This window comes from Coccomyxa subellipsoidea, assembly GCF_000258705.1.
Source record: "Coccomyxa subellipsoidea C-169, whole genome shotgun sequence".
Taxonomy (NCBI): domain Eukaryota; kingdom Viridiplantae; phylum Chlorophyta; class Trebouxiophyceae; family Coccomyxaceae; genus Coccomyxa; species Coccomyxa subellipsoidea.
The window spans coordinates 403,058-420,313 of NW_005178020.1; the positions used below are offsets into that span (position 1 = coordinate 403,058).

General features: G+C 54.5%; 3 protein-coding genes across 3 annotated transcripts; 2 read left to right on the forward strand and 1 right to left on the reverse strand.

The window, feature by feature from the left end:
• Window positions 1-433: 433 nt before the first annotated feature.
• Window positions 434-7,491, forward strand: COCSUDRAFT_49231 (hypothetical protein; the record flags this gene model as incomplete). The annotated part of the gene is made up of 15 exons (XM_005642989.1): window positions 434-660; window positions 751-835; window positions 918-1,011; window positions 1,097-1,167; window positions 1,285-1,358; window positions 1,873-2,026; window positions 2,468-2,542; window positions 2,922-3,116; window positions 3,562-3,699; window positions 4,433-4,573; window positions 5,034-5,218; window positions 5,566-5,766; window positions 6,034-6,157; window positions 6,541-6,715; window positions 7,265-7,491. The coding sequence occupies exons 1-15, from the start codon at window positions 467-469 to the stop codon at window positions 7,489-7,491; spliced, it is 2,133 nt and encodes a 710-aa protein (XP_005643046.1). The 5' UTR covers window positions 434-466.
• Window positions 7,492-7,592: 101 nt separating this feature from the next.
• COCSUDRAFT_68234 (MFS general substrate transporter) lies at window positions 7,593-11,555 on the reverse strand. Its single transcript, XM_005642990.1, has 4 exons — window positions 10,481-11,555; window positions 9,921-10,032; window positions 9,524-9,649; window positions 7,593-9,152 (listed from the first exon to the last, which is right to left on the reverse strand). The coding sequence occupies exons 1-4, from the start codon at window positions 11,235-11,237 to the stop codon at window positions 8,777-8,779; spliced, it is 1,371 nt and encodes a 456-aa protein (XP_005643047.1). The 5' UTR covers window positions 11,238-11,555; the 3' UTR covers window positions 7,593-8,776.
• Window positions 11,556-12,531: 976 nt separating this feature from the next.
• Window positions 12,532-16,816, forward strand: COCSUDRAFT_20497 (patatin-domain-containing protein; the record flags this gene model as incomplete). Its single annotated transcript, XM_005642991.1, has 8 exons — window positions 12,532-12,584; window positions 12,986-13,193; window positions 13,504-13,576; window positions 13,923-14,138; window positions 14,617-14,794; window positions 15,299-15,517; window positions 15,859-16,021; window positions 16,475-16,816. The coding sequence occupies 8 exons, from the start codon at window positions 12,532-12,534 to the stop codon at window positions 16,814-16,816; spliced, it is 1,452 nt and encodes a 483-aa protein (XP_005643048.1).
• Between the last annotated feature and the right edge of the window lie 440 nt (window positions 16,817-17,256).

A 17,256-nucleotide genomic window follows, 5' to 3' on the forward strand; every position in this document is an offset into this window, starting at 1 on the left:
ATCAGATGAAGGCGTGTTTTATAAAATGTTCAGTCGACCTCCAGGACAAAAGAAATCTGCATTTCGTATCTCATTGGATAATCAAACTCCACGATTCAAAAACACAGGTGCTTTGAAGTCTCGCAGAATTTGAGAGAATAGAGGAGTTTGCACAGGTTCAGTAAAGCCAGCTGGAATTGCTGCAGCTGGCACTTCCGCCCAAAACCTGGCGAAATCTGGAACGTGGTCTCTCACACAAACTAGTAACTAGTAACGTCAGTGCGTTCTCCTGTCCCTCAAGGTCAGGATTTGTCAAGGATCTGCCCGATGTCTGCTTAGAGCTGCTATATTGAAGCTGCGTGCGGGCATCGTCGAAGGGAAAGTCTTACCAGGCTGCGATGCGGTTTTTTAGTATGAGATCGTGAATTGTGCTGAGGGACTCACCAAGCAGAACGTGAATTGCATTCCGGGACAGAGAGACAGAGGGATGGTGTCCAGTACGAGGTTAGCGGTGGTCCTTGGCCTCGCCGTGCTCTCTGGCAGCCTCGTGCAGGCCCGATTCGTGATTGAGCAGGGCGGTCTGAAGATTTCGTTCCCGAAGGCAGCTGCGAAGGCGCACCCAAAGGGCTTTGACATGAGTCTAGCAAATTTTGGAGCTCCAAAGTATGGAGGATCGCTGATGTGAGTGCTCCCGGGCCCGACGGAACCTGCTAGTTCCCTGCACGCTAGGCTTTGCCAGATCTAGTGACGCGACCCGGGTGCTGCGCGCAGGGGCAAGCTGGTGTATGTGGACGCGGATCACGGTCATCCGAACACCTGCATTCCTAGCTGCAACTATGCATGCCAACCATTCTCGGTGCGTCTTGGACCTAGCTCGATTCTCTATTGTCTTGGTACTTTTGTACAGATGGCTGAGTAGTTGTGATTTCTGTGTGCAGCAAGCGAGCCCTCCCTTCAAATTAAATCCATCAACGAATCCGGACAGACCGGGGCAGCGAACCAACTACATCATGCTTGTAGACCGAGGCCCACGTAAGTCCCCGATTTCTCGATTCCTGTGGATGTGCTTGGGAGTTTGTCTGCCCTGTACTTTGCTGATGCGAGATCGCTGCTGCAGTCGAGGACGACATGGCTCCCTGCAAATTCGCGGAGAAGGTTTGGAATGCCCAGGAGGCAGGAGCCCAGGGGGTGAGTCCTCTCTTCAAGCTGGCTTGGACTTATCCAGCCTGTTCACGCTGTGTCAAGTGCGCAGTGTCCATTGCCAGCTTTACAATAGTTGAACAATAGTCTTGAACTCAAATGCAGGTTGTTGTGGTGAACTATGAGGACAAGCACACAACCATGGAGGCCCCAGATGACCAGGATGAGATTTCATACAGGTGATTGTCCTGCTCTTCTCACTCCAAAGTTATTTGCCAGACCAATGTGTTCTTGCGTCTTTCTTGTGTCCAGCACGCGTGCCAGTATATTAAGAGTTGCACAGTACTGGATTTGCATCATCAGGCATGTTGGCGCAAATGTGCATGCTATGATCATGAGAGCAAGCAAGTTTTTTGGGGAGCCACGCACCAAGTCAGTTGTGAGGATGCAGCAGAGAGCAGCAGACTTGGAAGACAAAATGCAACAATGAATATGTGCTGCTGCATCCAAATGACTGGCTGAGCGTGTGGCCCCTCAAGTCCTTGACACTCGTGGCACTGAGAATCAGCTTGGACAGAGTTTTCTCCTGCTCTGGACTAGCTCGTGACAGCATCTGCTCACCTCCGCTTCATGATGTCTGACGACAACTATCTAGAACTGGCGTCTCTGACGGTGAATATGTATCTAATCCGCAGCGCAAGGGACCACAATTGTCAAATTGCCGTTCTGATTGGCCAATTCATGTCTGTGCAGGTATCTGCGCAACATCACCATTCCAGCGGCGTTCATCACCAAGTCGGACGGCCAGGTGCTGAAGGACCTGTTCAAGAAGACCCCCGGCAATGCTCAGCCGGACGATGTGTACGTGGTCCTCGACTGGAATGATGTTCTGCCACGTGCCCGCAAGGTGAATTTCATTTTTGTTGCTTGCAAAAATAGAAGGAGCTAGTTTACGAGCATGCTGGTTAGGCTTGTAACTCTTACAGGGTAGTCCATTCGAACTTCCAAAGAGAGAATCGAGGCCACATCATCCGACTGATGCTAATGCGCCGTCCTGTTCCTTTGTGGCTGGCTTGTTCCCGGCCTTGTCATATGCATGTGCATGTTGGCTTACTGCATCTAATGTGGTCCCAGCACCACCTGTGTTCTTTACAGCACAGTGTGCTCACATTCTTGGGTTCTCCTTCTGAGGACCCTGAGAGCAGTCGAAAGATCCTAGTAAGGTAGACGCAAAGGAGAGAGCTCTTTGCGCTGCAATCTTGAGGTGCAGAGCGGCGCCGCTTTAGGAACTCTTTGCGAGTAATGCATTGTGCAATTTCGTGATGTGTATTTGTGCGTGATGGATCAGGTGGAGTGGGAGTTCTGGACCAACAGCAATGACATGTGCGGCGCCGTCTGCGACGTCCAGAAGGAGTTCATCAAGGTGCGCCCGCCCTGCCGTGCACTTGCTGCTGCTTCCCCGCCGTGCACTTGCTGGTTCTTGCTAAATTCTAAAGCTCAGGAGCGCTTCTTGAAGCAAACCTCACTCATGGTGCATGGTAATATGTTGCACTGCTGCCAAGACATGATTTTGGGGCAGCACAGAGATACGGATTCCAGAAGGATGTTTGCATGGGCCACGTCATCTTTACGTGGCCGCCATATGTGCATACTTGCTGCCTCAGTATAGACTGTGTGTGGGAGGATCCCCACCAGCCACTTAGAAACTCTGCAGCCCTTCAGAGCTGCCGATGAGCTCTGAAACTTGTGATTACATAATTGTGGTGTTGCATGCACGTAATGGTACTGATGCATGCGCGCAGGAATTTGTGCCAGTAGCGCGGGAGCTGGAGGGGAACTGGACGCGCTTCACGCCGCACTACATCGTGTGGGTGTGCCCCGAGTCCTACCGCTCCTCCGACGAGTGCCAGTCCCAGTGCATCCACAACGGCCGCTACTGCACCCCCGACCCCGATGGCGACCTCCTCGCCGGCTACTCCGGCAAGGACATCGTCCAGGTTCGAACCCTGCTCGCGCCGCACCTTTTTGGAAATTTTTATGCTGGAACTGCGGCTGCTGCATTTCCAGCAAGGAAACCGTGCAGGCTCACCTCCCATCTGTGTGAACCCCATTTCTGTGCGACTCTCCTTCGATTGTGTGAGAAAGGTGGCAAAGGCCCTTTGCAGATTCATCCTTGACTAGTCTGAACGTCCATCTTGTTCAACCTGCCATGTGCTTTATATTGTGCGCCAAGAGTCCTGGTGGAATGAGCTGCATGCACCTCGCAATCAAGCTCATACACAAGCTACTCCTGGCGGAATTCAAGGCGCACGAAGGGCCAGAGAGGATGTTTGCCTTATTATGAGCCACGGAGCGTGAGTAGTTCCGATCTGGCGCTAAGACCCTCAACACACTTACAATTTGGTCTGATTTTGAAGTGGTATATGGTGGTCTGTGCTGCAGGAGAACCTACGACAGCTGTGCGTGTTCAAGCTGGCGAATGAGAGCGGCGTGCCGTGGAAGTGGTGGGAGTACAGCACCAAGTTTGGCGAGCAGTGCAAGATGGTTGACAACCAATACAACGAGGAGTGCGCCGAGCGGGTGCGTCACCCCTGCAGACTGTGCGGATAACAAACTAAGCCTCCAGTGCATGCAACCAGTGTTACTTTTAGTGGCTTTTGAAAGCCAATGTGCTGCGCAAAAGCCACATCTACGATCTCGGTCATGTTTAGTAGATCTAGAATTTGGATGTAAACGGACATGGCCCTGTCAATCATCAGATCGTCAGGAGAGACATCATAAAAATGCAGAGAATGGACGCATATCCCGGATGCTCCAGACGTAACGGGGGCACTTTTGGTTGTTGTGCAACATTTTTAGTCCTATCATTGCGGTGGTTTCCCTCTTTTGCGGGTGGCTCGGGACTCCTATACAGAGCAGTGGTGTTAAGGGAAATTGGCAGACCTGCCATGTGTTCTCCAAATGGGCACAAGGTACCCAGGTGCCCTGTGGCCGTTGCTGTCCTTTGAAGGATTGTGGTGGACCCACCTGTCTCCCCGTGATTTACCATGCTCTGCACACAGTCCCTATCCTGCTGCACCATACGCACAGTACCGAATGCAGCTAGGCTGCCTTGTGATGGTGTAGCAAGACACAAGTCGCTAATGCCGTCTGCCGCACCCACCCAGCCACAGAAGCGTTGCGCGGTGCCAAAGCACATTGCTGCCAGCGTGTCAATGCTACGCCCGCGGCCGCATCCCTGCAGGAGGTGAATGTGTGATCGCGTAAGTAGTCATACTAGCAATGCTAACGTGGGGCGCACGTGGCATGCCAGGTGTTCAACGAGCTGGAGGGCAACACATGGAGCAGCCTGGCCAAGCTGCGCGCATGCATCGGTGACGTGGCCGCCGACGCCGACAACGCACTGCTCGAGTCTGAGATGAAGCGCCAGCGCGGCAACAGCGACACCGGCGAGGTGCAGCGCTGCCTCCTTTCTCCTGGATGCAATCTCTTTGAATTGTTATTACACTGGTCTACTCATGACGGCGGTCTTTGGAGCAGCTACTGTGAAGCCTGTCATTGCAAGTGGCGCCCAAAGCTTCTGCTTTCAGCTTTCTCGCCATTCCTTACTGGCTACAACTGAATGGGTTGGGTCGGCAAGCAGTAGCCAGGCTGCGTGCTTGCATGGCGCTCCAAATGCAGCAGGCTGCTGCAGTGTTGGGTATGCTATCATGGCTCTTCTACCCTCTGCTGCAGTTGCGCCAATGACTTCATTCATGTACAGGCAGTTGGGCTCTGATGTGCGTCGCCAGATATCCATGCAGGACCATGCAGGAATTTAGGCAATGTTTTCCGCCCGTAGCTGATGCGATCTACACTTCTTTGTCATTGCAAAAGATAAGTTCCTGATCAGGCTCTTCTGCGCACTGCGCCAGGTGTACATCCTGCCGACAATCCGCATCAACGACGGGCAGTACCGCGGCAAGCTGAGCTACACGGAGGTCCTGCGCGCAATTTGCGCCGGCTTCACCAGGAACGCAGAGCCCAAGGCGTGCATGCGCGTGGCGGTTGACGACTCATGCCGTGACGGATCCCTCGGGCACTCCACCTGCGCCGCCCGGTGCGCGCCTGCCTTTTCGAACTTGAATATCAATTTCAGGGATGTGGATGTGAGGCAAGAGATTCAGGGCCGGGCTGTAATGGACGCATGCCAAGATGGCTAGGGTCATCTGGCTTGACAATGTCAGCCCTCCTGAGCCACCTGGGTGTCAAACTGTAATCTGATTTCAAATCCGGGGTGTACCTTCTTGCCTGCATGTTGCTGCACTGTTCGGTGACGGTCTGCATGGGGTGAATTGCATTCCCCATAGTCAGCACATGCACAGTGTGTGTGTAAATGGCAAATTTCTTGCCTGTTTGAGGATCACAGTGGGACTGAACGCGCATTGCTTTGCCTGCCTGTTGCAGGAAGGACGGCAAGACGAAGTGCCAGAACACGTTCAGCGGGTACGAGTGCGTGTGCGGGCCCGGCTTCATCCTGCATGTGGGCGAGGGCGGCAAGGAGAAGTGCCTCAACATCAACGAGTGCGTCTCCACTGAGGCCGCCGACCTGGACCCCAAGTGCACCTGCGAACGCTGCGCCTGCAAGGACACCTACGGCGGATACGAGTGAGCTTTCAAACTCGAATGACAAATCTGAAAATTCCAATAGAACACTAGTGTCTATCACGAATCCCATTGCTTCACCTGCTTGCAAGCATGATCTTTTTGTACACTATTCCTATTATCCCTGTACTCATCTGTACGGTACCCTTTAAAGAACATTGCAGCTGTGACAGTGGTCTGCGAGGTGCCAGACTGTGTATGCTTTCCCAAATGCACTGCCAGATCTAGAAATTGCGGTGATGCTGATGCGTGGCTGTTGTGTGCGCGCAGGTGCATTGCCAACATACGCGATGACTGCGCGCATGACTACGCCGGGTGCTGGCGCGGGGACTTCAAGGTCAACGGCAAGAGCCAGACCTTCCACGCCTGCAAGGACAACATTGCCCTCTACAAGGTGTGAAACCTTTTTTTTATTTTTGTTTCGATTTGTTCAAGTATATCAGCAGATCTGAGGCCTCTTAGCGCTGACGACCCATCTGAGCCGCGACAGACTTTGACCACGAAAAAAAGTTGTCCTGGCAGAATTGACAACTCATTACATTTCAAGCTTCAAGCCGATCTGCTTCCGTGGATCTTTAATGAATTGCCAAAGCCTTCTCTGCATCTCTGCTTCTCCATCTGGCAGTCTGGGGGACAACCGAACCTTCACAGCTGATTTCATGGACGGCAGATCTGGTGGGTGTTCTCGGCGACAAGCATGGGGAATCGCAAGTGAAGAACTGCGCACACATCCTGATGTTTTGCGCCACTAACACTCGATTACAATTGCGTTCGCAGGACGCGGCGGCGCGCGGCAAGCCGCTGGAGGACATTCCGCTGCACTCGTGCACGTGCCCGCCCTGCTTCACAGAGTACATGAACAACGGCAAGATGGAGTGCGTGCCCAAGTGCGATCTCGCCACCTGCGACGCAGCCACCGGCATCTGCTCTGGCGGCTTCGGCGGCTCCGGCGGTGAGCTATCTCCTCCCAAACCTTTACTGTCTGCCGGATGTCTTATCGGCCTGCCAGCGTGTTCTTGTGACATTCTCTGTGGCTGCTTGTTTGTCCTGTGGCTTTCCGGTGCAGCAGATGTTGGAGGAACAGAGGCATTGTCGGCTCTGTGGTATGCTGTCTTTGTCTTTGGCATGTCATCTTCTCGGGTGCTTGTGCGCATCCCTGAGCGGTGGCCTGTGTGGCCCAAGCCCACCCCCGTCAAGAACAGTAGCTTCTGTCAAGTCAAGGGGCCATGCAGTTGGAATGCCGAGACTTGCTTTGATTTGTCATGTATGCAAATTTGGCACTTTTGTCAGCCTGCCAAAAGCTGTCCAAGATGGCTGCAGACGATGAATTTACACATTTAGGCTGCACTACTTTGCAGCCGCCACACAAACACGCTGGTGCATCACTTCGCACTCTTCCTAATCGCACTTGACATGTTCTCATGTCTCAAGATGAGAAGGGCTGTGGAATCGCCTGCGCCCTTGGAGAAATCCTGATTCCTCTGCATGCATGCGCGCGCAGGGCTGCACTCATGGGCGGTGGTGCTGATAGTATTCGCGTGCCTGGGGGTCGTCGGGGGTGCTGGCTTCGTGGCGTACCGGCTGCGCCTGCGCAGTGCGATGCACCAGGAGATTCGGGCCATCATGGCGCAGTACATGCCGCTGGAGAGCCAGGAGGGCGTCAACGGAGAGCTCGCCATGCCCCGATCCCCTGCAACCAACGGCGCCGTGCCGCACACAGACGTCTGATTAATGAGACAGTCAGTGTGTCTGTGTCAGTGCTGGAGTTTTCGGCACTCGGCAGCGCCAAATCTGGCTGTACCGCCAAATTTGGCAACGTTCTGAAAAGTGCCAAATTTGGCGACGGCGATGGCTCGGCCAAATGTGGCGATGGTGCCAGACTGGCAGAAGCGCCACTTCTGGCAGCTTACCGGACTGGCGAAGAAATTTGTGGGGATTGGAGTTTCCTGACTGCTGCATCAAGACTGGCGCGAATCTGGGCAGCCTTGGCGCTGATTGGAAGTTGCCTGCACGCAGAATGCAGGCTGCTGGATGGCTTGGTGGGTTTGTGTGTGGGCGGATGGGGTTGGGGTTGGACTGAGGTTGGTCGGGGGATAGCAGCATGGGCGGGAAATGAAGTATGGTGGTTGGCAGGATTGGATATCCTGCAGGAACAAAGAGATTGGCTGCCATGTCTTGTGCGATTGTCTGCTGTGCATTGGGGAGAGATTGCACATGCAGCAGCCTTGCAGGAGCTCTCAAGACTGGACTGGTCAAGACTCATGTACTGGCTATTGGGCCATTATTTTGGGAGGTGTTTTGCACCAAGTGGAATTTTACTGCATGACCAAGCTGCTACCAGGCTCTGGCGGCAGCCAAAGAGTGTGGCCGCCGCTTTGGTGCACTCGTCAGTGCAAGCTGTGAGGAGATGTGCCCACTGATCTGACATTGACACTGACAGAACACATCCACGGAAGGGACCTGAAACGATCAGCATGCGGTGCAGAGTTGTGCAAGGACAGAGATTTTATTATTGTGCTGCGCGCTTTCATGATCACCGTCTGGCAAGCATCTTGTATGAAGCGGTTTCAAAGGCACAGACTCCATATGCATGCAGCCTCATTGAGCCGGGTGTGCCTACGTGAATGTGCCGTATTTAGCATGTGTTGCCGAGTGACAGATTTGTATAGTAGCTTCTCAAACCATCTGTCTGTCTGACTGACAATTCACGAGGAAGAGTTGTAGCATTTTAAGCATGTAATTGACTCAAATCAACGAATACTGAGGTCATCTGCACTGGCAGTCTACATGATTTTTGGACACCACTGCATGAGCAATTCACTAAACAATGTAGATGTCTTGCCAAAGGTGTCTGTATGTCTCGACACTGCATAAACACCGCGGGGCAGCCCTCTCTCCAAGTTCGCACTGCCATGTGTGTCTTGCATCTCTGTTCTATCAATTTTTCTAGTGTACACAAAAGGTAACCTTGAGTAAAATTATAGCAGGTCTAGGAGCAATCACTCCCCCGCACTCACTTCACCAGAAGATCAGCAATCTGACCATGCTCTGTCTCCCCTAGCAAAGGCGCCTCCAATTCTCCCCGATGCAAGGCTCCATCCCTGTGTGCAGCCACAGCCGCCGCCCCCGCCATTTCCACATCAGCCTTCACATGCCCAAAGGAGTACAGCAGCGCCAAGTCATACACAATCTTCAGCCCGCCACACAGCGCGAAAATGGCCGTCCAACTGCCGCTGCCCGCCGCGAAACCGGTGACTAAGGGGCCCAGAGATGCGCTCAGGCTCTTCACCACGTTGACAATTCCCATGGTGGCTGTCCGCTCTGCTGCAGGCACGATCCCCGCCACAAAGCTCTGCCGCGGCGCCACGTCCATTTGGGAGATGCTGTACCTGCGCACGACAGGACTGCAATTCATGAAGTCTTGATGTAATTTAAGTATGATTATGACCAAGATATCCCTGAGAAAATCCTCAATCGACTACTCACTATAAAGGCACTGCAATTCCCAAGAGTGCAGTCATTATGCCCAAGAGATCTGCAGAGTAATGCCTTGCATGCGGCTGCAGGCATGCAGGTCAAAAGCGCAATGTGCTTGCTTCACTTGTCCTGAACACCCCCTGACTTCTGCTCAGAAAGGATTGCATGGAAGCCTGGGTGCAGGACTGCCCTGCAGGTGCCAGCCTAAGCGCTGCAGTGCGTTTCTCATGCAGCATGGGATAATACATTTTGGGCATTGTCACGGGTGAACCAGAGGGTGCACCTGAGGAAGACAATTGCTGACGCCAGCTCTACGGTGGGCATGAACGGGATGAGGATGGTGAGCACATTGGAGGGCAAATGCGTGAACACCATTGTATTCACCAGCCCAAACCTATTGGCAATCCACCTGCAAGCATGTGTTATCTGAATTATCGGACCACCTTGTTGCAGCACTGTTCCTACTGCTGCTGCTCACCATTCTCACAGAGAGGCAGCTATCATTCTACTGCAGCACTTTCAACTCAGCCTCAGCCAAAGTGCACCTCTGAAAAGAAGGCTGCAATTGTGTTCGCAGGTCTGCACAAGTGAAGTGCAGCTCAAGAAGAAATGTCGATAATGGATAATATGACAAGTACATGGTGCATTCCTATGACAGACCGAGGGGTGGATGTGCAAACCCTGATGACAGGGAGGAGGCTCCAGCGATCATGTTGGAGGCAAAAAGCAGTCCTCCCAGAAATGAAGCGCTCGCACCGAACCGCTGCCGAAAGTAGTACGCCAGCAGGCTGCCTGGACAGCAGTGCAGTCACCATGAAGCTTTTATGCTCTGCTGCTCTTGACTTACACATGCGGCGAGCTGCTCACAGAGAGTAGAGCCCAAAAGGCAAACCTGGGCCAGCAACAGAGCGCCATGACTGACTGTTGCATGCCAGAAGTTTGCTGACAGGTCTGACACTTTTTACTTGCTATTTCTCACAACCTTATATCCTTCCATACTCGCATGCTTGTGCAAAAAGAAAGCCAATGCTGATTGCACGCATGACTGCATCCCTGTTCCTTTCCTTTTTGATTCACAGAATCAAGCTGTCCCCGATCGCATCCACCTGTTTAGCTGGTGCAAAGTTTAAGGGAAAGGGCGGTGTGCAATGACAGCGCCTGTCATCTGAGCCCCAACTGCATGTACCTAACCAGTTGCTGCAAATCACGGAAAGGTGGGTGTAACTGTTGGTAACACTACCTGTGATCAGCGAGCCCGCGAAGGAGTCCAGTGCAAAGAGCGCTGACAGCGGCGCCAGGATATTCATAGATTCATTCGACAAGCCGAGCGCGTGTCTCTGTACCCCCGGCCCCTGCTCTTGTTCTTGATCTCTGGTATTGCCTGCATGCGGCGGGGCCTCTACCCTGCCAGACAGGCACGTGAAGCACAGGGCTGCCAGCGTGGCAAGCGCGCCGTACTGCCAGAAGACCGTCTTGTAGCTGTCGAGTGCGCTGAGGCCAAACTGCTGCTGCAGTGCGTCAACCAGCAGGCCGGCCTCGGCAGCGCCGGCGGCAGAGGACGCATATCCAACCACGTTGTACCAGGCAAAGGCCGTCGTGCGAGCGCTCGGGGGGAGCATCTGGGACAGGATGCTCTGCTCCAGGGCCATGAACGGGCCCACCTCGTTGCCGGAGGGCGACACCACGCCCACACAGGCTGCTAAGGATAGAAGCCAGAACGACAGGGTGCCTGGCAGCGCGAAGATCGCTGCAGCAAGGATCTTCAAGGCGCATCCCATCAAAAGCATCGCTTTTCTGCCGACGCGATCCGCGAGCAGCGTGACCGCCAGGCTGATGCCCGCGTCTCCCAGGAGTGCCAGGGTCATCACTGCGCCCAGCTGGCGGTCTGGCAAGCCCGACTCGTGCAGGAACAGGGCCAGGATCAGCCCCACCGATCCGAACGCAAACATGCGCAGGGACCTGGTGGTGAGCAGGATTGAGATATCCTTCGGTGGCATCGGTGAATGGGTCGATGTTTTACCGATTCAATACCCGTATCATGAGCATCTTGACACCAGTCCAAGGATGTTCAATACTGGGTCGACCCTGATCTGCCCTGACAGAGCTAGTCGATGCATGGCTATCTAAGAAGATTACTTTCGAACTATCCCTGGACTGCCTGCATGCCACGCATGTCCTCTGCCTTGTTCCCATCTCAGGTGATCTGATCACGGGCAAGATACAGATGAGTGATAGTCGGTCTTCAGCACATGCAGCAGGGGTGCGTCGGCAGTAAAGCTACCATCCATGACACTGAAACACATTGCAAACAAAGCAGGTGGCAAACAAATGACCTGATGTCAACGAAGTTCTTGGAGCCAGGGCTTCGAAGCATTTCCTATCAGAACCCTATTCAGGGGTCGCGGAAAGATTCCACCGTCCTCCGTGTCCTCGTTACGGCCTGCCCGCGCTGAGGTGGACGACCCACATCACCAAAAGTGCAAGTTTCAGCCAGGGAAGGAGTCACGCGCCAAGCTGTTTGCACACCTCAGCTCGTCCCAACCGAAGTCTAGATGGGCCCGGTGTGCGTCTGAGACAGGCTGCTGCAGCGGATGCCAGCCATGAAGGCGCTCGCCTTGGGCTTCACACCTCATCGTGCCAACAGAGTGGCGCCTTGTAAGCAGGCCAACCTCGCACAGCTCCTACTAGACCTCACTCTCGTCCGTTTGCTGGGCGCCCTCGGCCAGCCCCTGCGCCGGGCCATCGCCTGGCAGCTGATCCTGGGCAAGTCGCTGTGGACGCTGCTCGCGGACATAGTTTACAGGTTCTCTGACGGGATAGGATGGCTGTCAGCACCGCCCAGGGACCCGCTCCTGCGCAGCGTGGGCCGCGGGATCATCAGCGTGCGGCGCTGGCACTACACTCTGGGTGAGGCTCCCTTGCTGCTTCCCAGAATTTCGGTGCGTTTCACGTCTTGGTCCTCGTGGTCTGGGGATTTGAAGAGCTTGCTTTTGGGCATGCGCAGCGGGCGTCGTGGTGTTCACGGCGATCCGCCAGCTCATCCAGCGGGCTCGGGACGCCAATGACCCGGGCGTGCAGCAGCGGAAGCGGCTCTCGCGGGCAATGGAGCAGGCCAGCTCTTACGTGGAGTGGTCCATGGCGGCCACCAAGCTGGACCAGGTGGAGGGCATCAGCCCGGAGGAGAAGAAGGCCCGCTGGAAACGGGACACCAAGCTCTACGACCGGCGGCTGCTGGAGGAGCGGCTCAGGCATCTGCGGGCAGTGCGCAAGGGAGGCAGGGTGTCAGAGATGATGTTTGCAGTGAGGGCGGACCTGCTCAGGAACCTGGGCAATATGGCCAACAGGTGAGGGGTTTCTCTGGGAGACTTTCTCTTTATGGATGGCAGCCTTGCTCACTGCTCGATCATTTTTGGTCCGTAAGCAAAAGTTTATTTTTGACACCATTTGCGATCAAGGACATGCCTCTATCTTGCAAGCCATGCACGCCTTGGTTCCGCGTGCAGTGTAGTAAGGCCAGTAAATATCGTGTCCGGATCCAGACAATGTGCCGTGAGAAGCTTCATGGTCCTTTTCCACCCAAGATACCTTGCCAGGCACTTGTTTAGTTGTCTCGCAGATCAGAGCAGTGCCAAGGTCTGGAGACAGGTCAAGTGCGTTCGCAATATTGTTCCCAACAGCTGCATTCTTGACTGCTGCATGCACAAGTTGCAGTTCTGAACTCTATGCTATTGTGATGCCTCTGCAGCGAGCTGCATGAGCACTACCCGGTAGTCCCAGAGCCGATCCGGGAGTACATCGAGGAGGTACAGATGCACCTGGAGGCCCTGACCAACTACGAGGGCCCTGACCTGTTGCTGGAGGAGAAGCTGAGCTTCCTGCGCGAGACCCGCCACGCCTTCGGGCGCACTGCACTGGTGCTCAGCGGCGGCGGCGCCCTCGGGGCCTTCCACATTGTGAGTCTTGCTCTTTTCTCCTTCTGCAGCACTGCATGAATGCTGGAGTCCTGGCATCCCCATGCAGGCCTGTCGGCGCATAGCATGAGAGAGGATGTACCATTCTTGCTTTGCAAGGTGGCATTGATGATTGAGGGTTCCCCTTCTCCTTCCCGGCAGCGCCTGCACACTTGCCATTGGCATCGACAGATTGCCTGGACATTCTAGGATGTACCGTTCTTGCTGTGCATGGTGATGATTGCAGGATTGTGGTGGAGGTGGATTTGCTGACTTGGGCACCACTAGCTGACAGCATGAGTCTGGCTTGCAGGGTGTGGTGAAGGCGCTGCGTGAGCAGAAGCTGCTGCCGCGCATCGTGGCAGGGAGCAGCGTGGGATCCATAGGTAAGCTCCAGCCTCCATCAACCAGCAGCGCTTAACGCCTCATATTGTCATCAGGACCTTCGCTGCCGGCAAGACTCATTCATTCCTTTCATAAAGGAGATTCGTTTCCCACGGAATGCCATGCATATCGTGTGGATCAAGTGCTTGACATGTGAGAGCGTGGTTAGGCCTGCTTACATTACTTTTTGCTTCATTAGGCTGTTTACACATGAGTGCATGATGCACGATGTGTCTTTGCAAATATCACACCAAAGCATTGGAGCCGTGGGCTGTGCAACAGCTCGGTAAACGGCGCAGAAACGGCAGAAACGGTGGTGCTAATTCTGGTGATGTTTGTCACGTGCAGTGGCGGCATGCGTGGGAACGCGCAACGATGCGGAGCTGGAGGAGCTGTTTGACAACGCGGAGAAGTTCGACCTGTCCTTCTTCAGCAACAACACCGCGGCCGAGTTTGTCAAGCACTTTGTGCGCCACGGCACGCTGCAGGACGCCACCGTTCTCTCCCGCCGCCTCAATCGTTTGCTGGGCAACGCCACCTTCCTGGAGGCCTTCCAGCACTCTGGTGAGGCCGCCCCTGCCATGCTCCTTCTGTCTGAGTCGATATTCCCAAAATTGCTGTTCTCCTCGCCTTCAAAGGTCAAGATTGAGAGACCGAGAGGCAATATCCTACATGTTGTATTGGAGCGTGCAAGTAGTTGAGATTACCTGACATCCTCTCACCTAACCTGCAGAGGGGCCTCCGTGTCCAGAAAGGGGGGCGTACTGTCTATCTCACTGGGTTTGGATTCTTGAGAAACGCCGCTCTGGATGTCTCAGTGGATCTGCATTCGTGAGAAAGACAGTGTGCTTCCTCCTGTCCATGGGGACCTTATATAGCCCTGAAGTGGTTCTGAAGCCACCTGCAATTTCGTAACTAGTCAGAGAGCCTTGTGGAGTCAAGTGTACCCTCTGTTTCCAGGGACTGGTCACAGTGCGGTCGTGTTATGAGTAGCTGCAACTTTAGGTTCATCGAAGTGACCTTTGCATGTGCTGCGCCCCAGGCCGCATCCTGAACGTGGCGGTGTGCCCGGCGGACACCAACGAGCCGCCGCGCGTGCTCAACTACCTCACAGCGCCCCACGTGTACGTCTGGAGCGCAGTCTCCTGCTCCTCAGCGTTCCCTCTCCTCTTTGCGCCCCAAAACCTCTTTGGGCGCAACCAGCAGGGCGCCGAAGTCACGTGCGCGCCCACCCGCCAACTTATATCTTTTCGTGTTGCTGTGCAGCTTGATATTGTTGTGTGCAGCAGCTTGCCAGTAATCTGGCGTTATTGGGACTAATTCTATCCTCTCCTGCCACCCGGTTGCGTCTTCGTTTTCCGGCATGTTGCAGAGGAACGTTCCGGAGCAAGACGGTGCTATCTGGTGGCAGGCGGTGTACTAACTCTGCTGTGTTTGCCAGCGTGCATTCCGATATCAATCGTGCTGCTGATGGGATTTAGTGACTGGGTCTTGTTGACAATGTGTGACCGGCACCTGATGAAGTTGGCCTTAGGGATGGCATGTCCCTCTCATACATACAGTCTTGTGAGGGTGACTTGTCATCCATCCAACGCTCTCTTCATTGGGTGCAGGCACCACCTATGTACAGCCTGCATTTTTGAACTGCCTACTTGCCGGCACCTAGCTTGGACCGTGACTAAACGGTAACAATGTATGACTCAGCGGTCACTCATGTGCTGCAGGTTCAGCGCGGAGTCGATGCAGGAGAGCCAGCGGCGGTGGAGGGACGGGTCTCTGGAGGAGGACCTGCCCATGCGCAGCTTGAGCGAGATGTTCAACGTCAACTACTTCCTGGTCAGCCAGACCAACCCCCACATCGTGCCCGCCCTCAATCTCAAGAAGCGCGTCAACCGCAAGCTCGGCAACATCCTTGAAGCCGAGTGGAAGCACAGGTGCCGTGCGTCTGCGCTTGCCAGTTGCCATTCAAATTTTTTGCAATATCTTCAGCGTATGGAGGTTGCCGTCTATTTGAAAGTGCACAAGTGTCTATTATCATGAGGTAAAGAACTGTGAGCTTGACAGTACTACTCTTGACAGATGTATCATGTGCTCACATGCCGTGCAGATTGCTCGTGCACCAAGTCATGCGTGCTTGGAAATTGTTAGCTGAATGCACAGGTAATCTGCACAGCACAGGTTGAGGAAGCACAGGTTGCACCTGTAGAAGAGGTCTCCTCAGCATGCCTCCAGCTGTGCAGTTAGCTCAGCATGGAATGGACTGATTCGGCTCATGTGCGTGCAGGTGCCAGCAGCTGATGTATGTGTTCCCGGTGCTGCGCTGGCTCAAGGTGTTCAGCCAGACCTGGGAGGGGGACGTGACCATGGTGCTGCCCTCCTCCTACATGCAGCTCAAGAAGTCCATCACCAACCCCACCAACAAGGACCTCCTTGACGCCTGCAAGCAGGTGCCGTGCCCCATACCTCTGAAGTACTGTCGCTTTGAAAGGCTAGTCCCGGTATCATGTGGTTGTGACATCCACTTGTCTTGATGGGGTACCCACGCCTGTCTTTGCCACCCAGGATAATCTTGAGATTCACAGAGGGTGCGTTGTGAGTGGCGTTGGCAAGGACATGTGTGGCTGCGGCACCTCTGGTGCTGCCAGAGTTGTTTATGTAGCCACTGTCTTTATCAATATAGGAGCAGATTACATGTCCTTTTCTACCAGCCATGTCCATTTGTTTCCCCATAAGATGCAGCGGGATCAATAGCATTGCCCCCTCCATATCGTATGTAAGAGTCTCACATGCTTTGATGAATGTCCAGATCCAGAGGCCGGGCACAATGCAATGCGTTGGGCCGCCCGCTATTTTCTGAATCGTGTGAAACTGAGTCGACCTTGTTGTGTGCGCGGCTGCAGGGCGAGCAGGTGACGTGGGCGAAGCTGAGCGCGATCCAGGCCAACTGCGGGATCGAGGCGACGCTGGATGCGTGCATGCTACGCCTGAGCGAGATGGTGGCCGCCCAGAAGCAGGTGCAGGGGCTCTACCGCGTCGCCAAGAATGGGCGCAATGGATCCAGCGTCATGCACCAACGCATCCCCTCCTGGATCAACCTCGCCTCCATGGGCGGTGCGCGGCCTTCGTCAATTTGTTGCTTTCTTCTACTGATATGTGCAAGCTATGCTGCAGTGATTCCCACCTGCAGTTCTGCGCAAGCTGCTGGGTCTCCTAGCCTTGCTGTCACTTCTGCGGTTGCTTAAGATGTGATCGGACTGATGTTGTTGATTATAGTTGGGCTATCTCGCGTATTGGGTGTCCATGCGACACACCAGTATCGGGATTGTCCTACTAACGCAGTCGACAGCGTCAAGTGGAGAGGGTGATCATGTTTGTGCCTGCACCAGCTGCTGTTAGCTGTGTCAGCATCTGTGCTGATTGGGCGCTCTCGTTTTTGCAGGCATGCCCCGGCCGTCCTCGCAGGAGTCCCTGGACGGGCGCCCCATCGGCCCCAGGGTGACGTCCGAGGCCGTGCTCCAGTCCTCCCACTCCCGCAACGGTGCGCTGCCCAGACTCCCTTCTAGTTTCACAGGGCTCTACTTGACGGCGTGCTGCCTCGCATTACCACGAGAGGCACAGTGGCATTAGTGTCCATGTGCTGTGCATGTATGTTGTGTGCGGGGTCTGTGTTCACAACTGTGCA

Bases quoted from the DNA above. Each gene is read 5' to 3' on its own strand.
- COCSUDRAFT_68234 (XM_005642990.1), bottom strand. From the start codon at position 11,237: ATGCCACCGAAGGATATCTCAATCCTGCTCACCACCAGGTCCCTGCGC. The intron at 9,650-9,920 runs GTTTGCACATCC...ACATGCTTGCAG, and splicing joins GCCTCCTCCCTGTCATCAGG to GTGGATTGCCAATAGGTTTG. The intron at 9,153-9,523 runs GTGCACCCTCTG...TGTCGTGCGCAG, and splicing joins TCAGCAATTGTCTTCCTCAG to GTACAGCATCTCCCAAATGG.